This window comes from Tupaia chinensis, unplaced genomic scaffold, assembly GCF_000334495.1.
Source record: "Tupaia chinensis unplaced genomic scaffold, TupChi_1.0 Scaffold139757_1, whole genome shotgun sequence".
Taxonomy (NCBI): domain Eukaryota; kingdom Metazoa; phylum Chordata; class Mammalia; order Scandentia; family Tupaiidae; genus Tupaia; species Tupaia belangeri.
In genome coordinates, this window is record NW_006199637.1 from 2021400 (window position 1) to 2032029 (window position 10630).

Consider the following 10630-nt stretch of genomic DNA (forward strand, 5'->3'; position numbering starts at 1 on the left):
CTTTCCCTGCCACCAAGACCACAGAGACACCCATCCCCACCTGGCACCCACCTTGCGGGTCTCCACCTCAGCAGGCTCAGGAGTTGGAGTCTTGACAGATGGGGGCACAACAGGTGATGTCACCTCCTCCTGCTGTGGCTGCTGAGGCCGAGGCAGCCCAAACGCTGTCAGAGGGTAGATCCCGTTCCTAGAAGGAGATGAAAACAGGCATATGGACCTGTCTTCAGGCCTCAGGACACCCACCCCTGCTTCCCAAGAATGCCTGCCCTCTCACTCTTCTCTCACCTGACATCTTCAAGGAATTTATCTAATTCCAGAGCTGGCGATTGAGAGTACCTAGAGGGGGGGGGGAAAGGATGAAGATGGAAGGAAAGAAACAAGCAAAATAGTAGCTTCAACCTTTCCCAGAGAATGGGCAGTTAATAGAGTCTCAGACCTGAGTCTGTCCCCTGCAGATCCTCTCAGGTAGTTACTCACAAAGTCTGAACTGGTTCTCTTCCTGGCCCTGCAGGGATTTCAGCCAATACAGCACTGGTATCTGTGTTCTTGGTGATCTCCTCCAGGGCATTCTCTGGGATCATGTCTAGAAGGCATGATGGAATGGGACATGAAAGAGAGGGTCAGATTCATGTCACAGAGGGCATAGAGGCAAAGCAGTACAGAATATCTTTGGGAGAGAGAGTATGCCAGTGATAGTTAAAAGGGTCTAGATTAGAAGAAAATTCCGAAGTACAGCCAGGGGACTCACGTTGGTGTCCCACAATGCAATGGGCAGCAAGGAGCTTGAGTGAGGGCACTTCAAACAGTGCTGGATGGAACAGAAGTTCTCTGGCTGTTGGTCTGCGAGCAGGCTCAGACTGCAGGCACTTTTGAATGAATTCCTAGAACAGATAACGAAGAACTAGAACAGGCATCATGCAAGCCCCCCACGTATTTTTAACTCTCATCATCCTTAGCACAAAGCTTTGTACATACTAGGTGCCTACCAACTGTTGACAAAACACAGTGATAAATGGACCCAAAAGAGCTGTGAAAACAGATATTACATGAAAGATAGTCACTTTATGGTTTTAATTATTGTTCTGCTCCCCAACCACAAGCTCTTTTTCTTTAATGTTCGAATTTACTATTTTTCTTTATTAGCTCACCCACTGCCTACCTTCTCTAATCCTTGCCAAATTTAGAGTCTTTCTTCCCACATCAGTGACACTTACCATCTCCTTAGTTTTGCTATAGGATGCATGCACTCACCAGAGAGAGAGAGAAAGGAGGGAAAGTGAGAAATCATCCTCTGGGGAGATGGCCACACACATTTCTCTTCTCCTCCATTCTCCTCTTGGGATTTTGGGCACACACATGTCCAGCATGATTTTTCAAGCCACTGGACTCAAACCACAGTGTCAACTATGAGGGATCCAGCTGCCTTAACCTCCATGTCACTTGCTGGCCCCTTAAGATTCAACTTTTTTTTATTTTTTTGGAGAGGTTTTTGCTATAGGGCACGTGCGCTCGCCAGACAGAGAGACAGAAAGCGAGAAATCACCCCCCAGGGGGGATGGTCACGCCACAATCCCTTCTCCTCCATTCTCCTCTCGGGATCTTAGGCACGCACGCACACGCGCCCGGCTTGAGTTTTAAGCCACCGGGTCTGGGACGCGAACCGTGGTCAACTACGTGGGAGTCCAGCGACATAGCCATTACACTAACTGCTGGTTCCCAACTTTTTTTGTTGTTTTGAGATATTTATGGTATAGGGAACATGCGCTCACTGGACAGAGACAGAGAGACAGAAAGCAAGAAATCACCCTCAGGGAAATGTCCATGCCAAGAAAAAGAAATCCTTTTTCTTCCATTTTCCTCTCAGAATTTTGGGCATACACACACACAAGCCCAGTGTGAGTTTCAAGCCACCAGGTCTGGGACCCATCTTGTGTCCAGCCCCTTAACCACTACACCACCTGCTGGCCCCAGTATTCACCATCTTTTAAAATTTTAATTTATTTCATTTTAATTATTATTATTTAATTTGACCAGAGAGAAGTAAAGAGAAAGGGAAAGTGAGAAAGTAAGCCGTCAGGTCCAGGAATTGAACCATAGTTGGTCATGCAGGAGTCCAGTGCCTCAACCACCACCACACCACCTGAAGGTCCCTATTCACCATCTTTTTTAAAAAAGAATTATTTTATTACACTTTATTTATTTATGTATTTTCATTTGACCAGAGAGGGACAGAGTGAAAAAGAGAAGGAAAGTGAAAAAGCAAGTAACCAGGTCTGGGACTTGAACCATGGTCAGCCATGTGAAGTCCAGCACCCTTAACTACCACACCACCTGCCGGCCCCTCACCATCTTTTTAATTTCCCAATATTATCACAATTTCCTTTTGTCCACTGCAGTCATTGAATTCACTGGCTCTCTCATGCTTCTTCTAATCATAATACCTCCTTTCCTACCACTCATAGGTGCTGTGACATTTAACCTGCTTTCCTACTTTCAGTCTTGGAGGACGACAAGGTCACATTACTTACTAGCCATTTACTTGAATACCCGAACTAACGCTGAACTAGAAACTTCTTCCACACTATCCTAAAGATTTCCAATTAGTCTTCCTTCTTTTCTCTCCTGCACTTTGGTACACATCTCTAATGAGTTATCAATGATTTTTCGGGTTTGGATACTCCTGTCTAGCCTCTATTTCCTGTAGTATGACTACTTATTCATAAACCTTAACTCTTAGCTCATTATTTGACAGAACCTTCCCTAGCTAAAGCTGTATGAATATAAAATCCACATTTAGCGTAATGGCTATGTCGCTGGACTTCCATGTAGTCGACTGAGGTTCGAGTGCCCAACCCGGTGGCTTAAAACTCATGCTGGGCATGTGTGCGTGCATGCCTAAGATCCTGAGAGGAGAATGGAGGAAAAGGGATTGAGGCGTGGCCATCCCCCTGGGGGGTGATTTCTTGCTTTCTGTCTCTCTGTCTGTCTGGCGAACACACCCTATAGCAAAAACCTCTCCAAAAAAAAGACTGATCTGGGACCAGCAGTTAGTGTAATGGCTATGTAGCTGGACTCCCACGTAGTCGACTGCGGTTCGAGTCCTGGACCCGGAGGCTTAAACTCACGCCGGACGCGTGTGCACGCATGCCTAAGATCCCGAGAGGAGAATGGAGGAGAAGGGGGGAGAATGGAGGAGAAGGGATTGCGGCATGGCCATCCCCCCTGCGGGGTGATTTCCTGCTTTCTGTTTGTTTCTCTCTGTCTGGCTGGCAAGCGCACGCGCCCTATAGCAAAAAACTCTCAAAAAAAAACAAAAATTAAAAAAAGACTGATCTGATGTTTCAAAGTGATTGATTTGCTTAAAAATAGCAAGTTAACTGTCTAGGGCTAGTCCCATACCACAGTGTGGCTAAGCACTGTGCAGAAGAAGATGATCCCACATGGCCCATGGGGTCAGGTGCAGCCCCAGCAGCTTGATAAATGCACCAGGCCTGCCCACACATGCCCCGAGGATCCTGACAGGATGGAGAATCAGAGGAAAAAGGATTGCAGTATGATCAAACCCATTAAAAGGTATTCTCCTGGGACCAACAGATGGCATAGTAGTTAAATTGCTGGACTCCCACATGGCCAACCATGGTTTGAATCCCAGGTCCGATGGCTTCAAAATCATGCTGGGCACATATGCGTGCCCAAGATCCCAGGAGGAGAATGGAAGAGAAGGGACTGTGGTGTGGCCAATCTCCCTTGGGGGATTGCTCACTTTCTCTCTTTCAGTCCCTCTCTGTGTCTCCCGCAAGCACACGTACCCTATAGCAAAAATCTCAAAAAAAAGTATTCTCCCTTTCTCTCTCTCTCTCTCTCTCCTCTCTCTCTTGCATGTACCCTCTGGCATAATTTTTAAAATATATTAATTAAAAATTTTTAAAAAAGGATTACCTAAGAGTGTGTAGCAATTGTCTAAGGTAACCATCAAATTAGTTTACCTCCGTGTAGACATACTCAAATGAACACACCACTTTTAACCTCAGTTGTTACCCATATCCTAACCTCTTAAACTGTATGTATGTATACAAAGACATGGTGGGCGGCACTTCCTAGGGAAATGTTTATAGCTTTTGTTTGTCCTTTCTCATCAGTGTTCCCTTGCTCTTAGAAGAGTGCACATCCCCAGTAGGTAGAAAGGAGAAAACTTGAAGACATGGGAAGTCAGCTAAGAAGGGAGTAATACTGAAGATCCTTACCCTCTGTAAAGGGTCTTCTAGAAGCTGGATGGCACTGCTGATGGCTTCCTGTGGCACATATGAGGATTCTCCATTCCCCTGGATCTCCAGCACTGCCATCTAGCATGCAAAGGAATAAAGGGGAAAAGTGGAGACCTCACTCAGTGCTCCCACAGTCACTCCCTTAAGATCAGCACCTTACTAGTTTTCCCTTCATTTCCCCTTTCATCTTCTAACTTGAGCCTTTCTTTTTTTCCCTTCCCTTCTGGTCTCCTCACCTCCAATGCACACATGCCAAAGGAGTAAATGTCCACCGCTGTAGTCACATTAGTGACTTCTAGGGAAAACAGAGAAGGCTTTGGTAAATCAGAGAATAGGGGTGAAGGTGTTGGACATGCCTTTTAAGAAAAGAAAAACACTTTGTATGCTAATACATAGAACTTGAAGTTTCAGTTATATTACTTTTCTGTTTCAAGTTATAAGGTGCAAAACAGGGAGATGACGACAGGGCAGGAAAACCAGGATGCCTCACCTCCATACTCTGGTGCAAAGAAGTGTAGATTCTTCTGCTCTTCCCGACAAGTCTTCACATGATTGTTGATGGTGTCAGGAGCCACTGGGAGTAGGGGAGATAGCCACAATCTGACCACCATCCATAAGGCAGAATCTCACTCCACAGAGAGGCCCCAAAAAGCCAAATTCTGTCCTGAAGTCTCCTTTTAAACCCTCAGTAGGCACCAACCAATCCCCTTACTAATCCTTAACTAAGACCACACATGAATACCACCTATCTCCCCTTTGTCAGGCCTACTACTCCTCATCAAGGTCCCTGACTAAGTCCCTGACAGTCACCACACTAAATTAACAGATGGGGCTTTGGACTGGTCAAGGAGCAATGCAGTCTAAAGAAAAAAAAAATCTCACTTGTGACCTATTCACCTTTCCCAAATCCCCAGGTATGTCCAATTCCTGATCACATGAAAATGTGTGATTTTTGTTCTTTCATTCACACTGCAAATAACATAACATAAGCAGCACTTCCTACTCTGGGACAACTACAGACATAACTTGGATAATGGATAAGTAGCATTAACACAGAAGCAAGGAGAATGCCTCCTCCTCGCCCACCTTCACTGACTGAAACTCAAAAATAGTTCGGAATTAACCAAATACCCTTGAGTCACTTTTTATCCACCGTAACTTTTTAAGAAGCCTATTCTATCCTTTATTTGTCTATACTGCCTGCCAGGAGGCTGAATGAGGAACCAGGACCAGGCCCAATTAGGACTCACTCGGATCATAAACAATGACTACAAGTCACAGAGTCTGGGAGCACAGTATGATCTGGGGGACCAGCATGATAATGAGCAGGGTGTATGAATCCAGGAGGGAAGTGGCCAGCCAGGCAGAATCCGCAGGAAACAAGCAGGTCGTGAGGGGCAAGCAGGTGTAGGGCTGGCAGGGCAGAAGCTAATAAGCAGGCATAGTTAGGCAGGGGAGTAGGGGAAGAGGGCTTGCTCCCACGACTGCATGCACTGAGCAGCCGCAGAGGGAGCAGAGGGACAATCAGAGCCCCACACGGGGCAGAGGGAGCTCTCACCATTAGCAAAAATCCTATGAAAGACTGTTGGGAACAGAGCAGCCCGTAAGCGGGAGGGAGGAAAACAGAGAAAAGTTGTGAGCGATGGAGCAGCCAAGCCCCAGACAAATGGACACACAAACAACACACAGACACAGCACACAGAAATGCTGTACACTGCACACGATACACAGCAAATGAAAGCACTCACAGCAGGCACAGCCTGGACCCTCCTCTGGTAGGGTCTGGCCCCAGGGGCTCAAATCAGACCTCACACCCATCTCTTGCCCTTTCCCAACCTCTACCAACTTCTCTGGAACCCGTTTTTCTCCCAAAAGGTATAAGATTGTATACCTAACCCCTCTCCACTAAATGGCCTCTCCCTATGAATTAGTCCTAGCTAAGTCCTTTCTCTTATCACACCTCAGAATTTCACTCTGTTCTCCCCCAATCCTTTCATCTTACCCCCATGGTTCCCAAATTCCCGAGGCTCCCCTGCCCAGAACCTCTCCCTCCCCTCACCAGAGCCAATCTTGATGAGTCCGTTGTGCTGGATGAAGATGGTGTCACAGGTCAGGTTCCCATGGATGATGGGGGGGTCACAGGAGTGCAGGTAGCTGTGGGGGCACTGGGCTGTTAGAGGGGCCACTGGGAAATTAAGGGCAGGGGGAACCCAAGGGTTAAGAGGAGCAAGGGCCGGGTCTCCTGCTGGTCACCACAAAGATAATCCCCACACTCTGAATCTCCATGATTTAAATAGCTGGATAAGCACTAGGAGAAAGAGGTAGGGGAGAATGTAGTGGTTAGGAAATTAGGATGACCCTTTAAAAGATCCACAAGGGGGCCTAACCTTGACAGTATGTGACTCAAAGAAAGTGGGGAGAGGTGGAATAGAACAGCAGAGTAGTGCCCTGAAATCTGTTTGGAGGAACTAAATCAGGAAATAAGGGAAAGAAACTAACCAGATCTACTTACCTTAGGGCAGAGAGGATCTGTGTGCACCAGCGCTTCCAAGCCTAGAATAGAGTTTGGTCCAAGGGTCAACAGTAATCCCCCCTCTCTTAACCTTCCACAACCTTTTGATAACCTCTGTAATAACGTAATCTCATTTAAACCCTGAAATCAGCCTCAAACTTTGCTTTCCTGCCATACCTTTTCATTCATAGTCTTGTGGTTCTTTTTGGTCTTCTTCAGAAATTGCTTAAGACTTCCAGATGACATGTATTCTGTGATAAAAATGACCTAAGGAGACAAAGCACTTACTTTAAGTTCTCAGTTCTCTTCTCCCTTACCTGCTAACAACATATACACCAAACATATATTAAATGTGGAAGCCCTTCCCCTTCCCCCAAGTTTCTCTCCTTTCGTTCATAGGATCACTTCCTTAGACCAAATAGGATAATGAAAACTACTGAGCAACAATAAGAGTTATAGGAAGAAAGACACAAAACTTCACTCATTTCTGCCCTATCTATAACCAGACGAAAGGCATCATGGTAGTTGATGCCTACTTTCATCATCAGAGCAGCTGTTTCCAGTTCTGTTTTAAAATTTGTTTTGATCTCTAAGAGTAAAAGGCAATAAATGTAACTAGTCTCTTTGAAGTAAGCTCAATAAATACAAGGAAACAATTCTTACCCTGGCCTTGTTCTCTTTAATGTCAGCCCAATATTTATGAAACTTCACAATGTTGAGATGTTCCAACTGAATCAGATTATCAAACACAGCTCGGACCTTTTCCTAGGGAAAAGGGAGACAGGAGGATAACAGGATTCACAAATCACTGCAATAACCTGAAAAGCCATTCCCTTTCCCTCCCTGGAAATGATCCAACCCCAACATACACTCCTCACCATCAGTTCCCAACCTCACTTCCTCTTTGAATCAGTATTCTAATACCCTCAGGCTGCATCCTTTCACCATTACCTACCTCCTGTAGCTTGTAGTTCTTGCGCTCAGAGAACTGTACCTCATTCCACACAACCTCTACGCCCTCCTCTGTATCCATGGCCAAGTATGCACTGTCAATACCTGGAACATTCCGCTGATTCACCTAAAAAAAAATTTTTTTAAAAGGGAATTAAATTACCTCACAAAGCCTCCAAGTGATCGTCATCACCGAATCTTCTGTTGAAGACTGATCTGTCCTCTAAGATTTTGCTTCTTAAATTCTCACCTCTTAGAGTTCACTCTTCTAAGAGTGACACTACCATCAGCTCACCTCTTCTCGCCTCTTCTGCCAGCGCCCACAGGGTGACTCTTCCAAGATCTCAGACTCATCCTCACTTTCTTCTTCCTCCTCTGGGGAAGCAGCTGAGGTTGTAGAGGTCACAGGAGGTGACACTGAAGTTAGGCCAGGAGCTGAAGATGAGGATTCTACCTTTGGGTCTGAGCCACTACTGAGTACTGTCTGGGATTCCCCCTCCGACATGCTGGAACGGACACTAGGGCCTGCATTAGTTAGGGTGAGGACAGAGGAAGATAGAGAGGATTAGGATAGATCAACAGGATCTAATAACCCTAATAGTCTCATCTGCAGATTCAAAAAAAATAACACATACCTCCCTTATTCCCTGTAAAGCCAAAATCAAATTTAGCCTCATTTCAATATAAATGTTAACTCCTCTTATAACTCTAGTTCAGGGAACAGTACTATCTTAGTAGAAGACAACCCACCCAGTAGTGACAAACACAAAATTTGCAGAGCGTTGCAGTCCAGTAAATGATCTGGGAGAAAACTTGGCAGAACGACATGCATTGCTCCGAAGTGGACGTACTGCGCCTTTCGGGGTGGCCGGAGAGGGCGAGCAGATTCCCTTTAAGGGGTTGTATGGGTTTTTCCATATGTTGTATGTACTAAGGCAGTACAACTCAGTCTTAGTAAGGTCCATGTGTACAACAATATCAGGAGCTCCAGTCCTTCTCAGAAAATACTCATTCAAGAGGTGTCCCTCTGAAAACTCCTGTAACCCTCCTAGCACTGTGCTAGAGAACTATATAGTGCTACATGGGCACTATTTAGAACATATGGGGAACCAGCAGATGGCGTAATGGTTATGTCATTGGACTCCCACACAGCAGACCATGGTTCAAGTCCCAGACCAGATGGCTTAAAATTCACTCAGGACTCAAAGTCCCAAGAAAAAAAAGGAGGGAAGGGATTGCGGTGTGGCCATCAACCCTGGAGGTGATTTCCCACTTTCTGTCAGCTATCTTTGTTTCTCTCAGGGACACAAGTGCCCTATAGCAAAAATCTCTCATTAAAAAAATAAAAATAATAAAAGAACAGTTAACTCCAGACTTCAAACTGTTCCACTGAGCTCGCCCGAAGGCTAAACCTACAGCAAACTCTGTCAAAATATCCAGCTGAAATCCTCACTGCTTTATTGAGCAAGAACTACGGGCATTCACTATCTATCCCTCCTATACACAGAAGCAGCCTAGCAGTTCATCGTGAGGCTGCCTTTGGAACAGGTGACTGCCAGTGGTCAATGACTTCATCCCTGATGACCTCACTTGCCCTGTGATGTGAGTGTGGCAGGAAGGTATTATTTAGCAACATTTTTTTTCATTCACTCATTCAACAAATGTTTAGTAAGCACTTGTGAGCCCAGCCCAGAGCTAGGTGCTGATATATACTAGTGAACAAAATTAATGAGATACCCACACTTGTAGAGCCACAGATTCCAGGCAGAACTAAGACTTTTAAGCTTACAGCTTTCATTCTATTCACATTGATCAAGGACTTTCTGATGTCTTAGGCACTGGATATGATAAAGGTATTTCAAACACAAATAACTCAAAATGCAGCCTTTCTAGAAAAAAGAATTATACAGTATTACACACTTTTTTCCTTTTTTTAAGAATTATTTTACTTAACTTTATTTCTTTTAATTTGACCAGAGCGGGACAGAGAGAGAGAGAAAGAAAGAAAAAAAGAGAGAGAAAGTAAGCCACCAGGTCCAGGACTCAAACTGTGGTCGGCCATGTGGGAGTCTAGCACCCTTAACCACCATGCCACCTGCCAGCCCCCCTTTATTTTATTATTATTTTTTTAATTTTCCGGAGGGCTCATGTGCTTGCCAGAGAAAGAAATAAAGAGAAGGAGAGAAGAAAGCACCTCTCAAGAGACATGGTCATGCCACAATCCCCTCTCCTCTATTTTTCCATCCTGTTGGGATTAGGGGCACAGTACACATAACCCTGGCATGTTTTTCAAAGAGGATCCAAACTGCATGGTCAGCTATGTGAGCTCCAGTTCCTGTACCTGCTAGGACATGGGGCCAGTCCTAGTAATTTTTCAGGGGTAAGGTTGCTTAAAGAAAAAGAATTCTCGAAAGCTAAATATTAACTAGTGACAAAAAGTCACAAGACCACCAATGGATGTTCTCTATCTCTAGGAACAAAGGCTGTGGAGGAAACCTGTGGTGCTGGGCTAACGGAGCACTCTCCAATATGAAAATTGATATCCTAGAAGAAACTGTGCTCCTCTAAATCTTTCCAGAATGCCAAAAATCTCCAGTCAACACTAATCTTTTTAAAAGCCCACACTTCTTTGTAAAATTCTGATGCACAATTCTGTCCATATCTGCTCCCAACTATGCTTAACCCAAACCAGGAGATGTTCATTAGAAGACTTTCTAGTAAATACCAAAAAGTGACAAGGCACTATAGAGAAAAGATGGCAAGATATTCTTTCCCCATGTTATTTTCTAGGCCCTTACCTATCCCAGAGAGATTTACTGAGCCAGCCAGGAAAGCTATCTGTGTGTAAGTAATCTACCAAAAAACTTCAGTAAGAGATCATTTTACCTCCTCTTTTCCTGAA

At 44.9% G+C, this 10630-nt stretch overlaps 1 protein-coding gene across 3 annotated transcripts in view; it reads right to left on the bottom strand.

Moving 5' to 3' along the window:
• Positions 1-10630, bottom strand: part of NRBP1 (nuclear receptor binding protein 1) — a 13383-nt gene that overhangs the window by 1428 nt on the left and 1325 nt on the right. For all 3 annotated transcript variants that reach the window (XM_014593103.2, XM_006162143.3, XM_027765813.1), the window contains exons 2-14: positions 8024-8253; positions 7733-7855; positions 7441-7542; positions 6955-7044; positions 6778-6818; positions 6325-6419; positions 4756-4839; positions 4502-4560; positions 4245-4343; positions 749-881; positions 478-583; positions 286-336; positions 52-187 (exon numbers count right to left, since the gene is read on the bottom strand). In XM_014593103.2, the coding sequence (XP_014448589.1) occupies positions 52-187; positions 286-336; positions 478-583; positions 749-881; positions 4245-4343; positions 4502-4560; positions 4756-4839; positions 6325-6419; positions 6778-6818; positions 6955-7044; positions 7441-7542; positions 7733-7855; positions 8024-8233 (1329 nt within the window). In that variant the 5' untranslated portion in view covers positions 8234-8253. The remainder of the gene's footprint in view (positions 1-51; positions 188-285; positions 337-477; positions 584-748; positions 882-4244; positions 4344-4501; positions 4561-4755; positions 4840-6324; positions 6420-6777; positions 6819-6954; positions 7045-7440; positions 7543-7732; positions 7856-8023; positions 8254-10630) is intronic.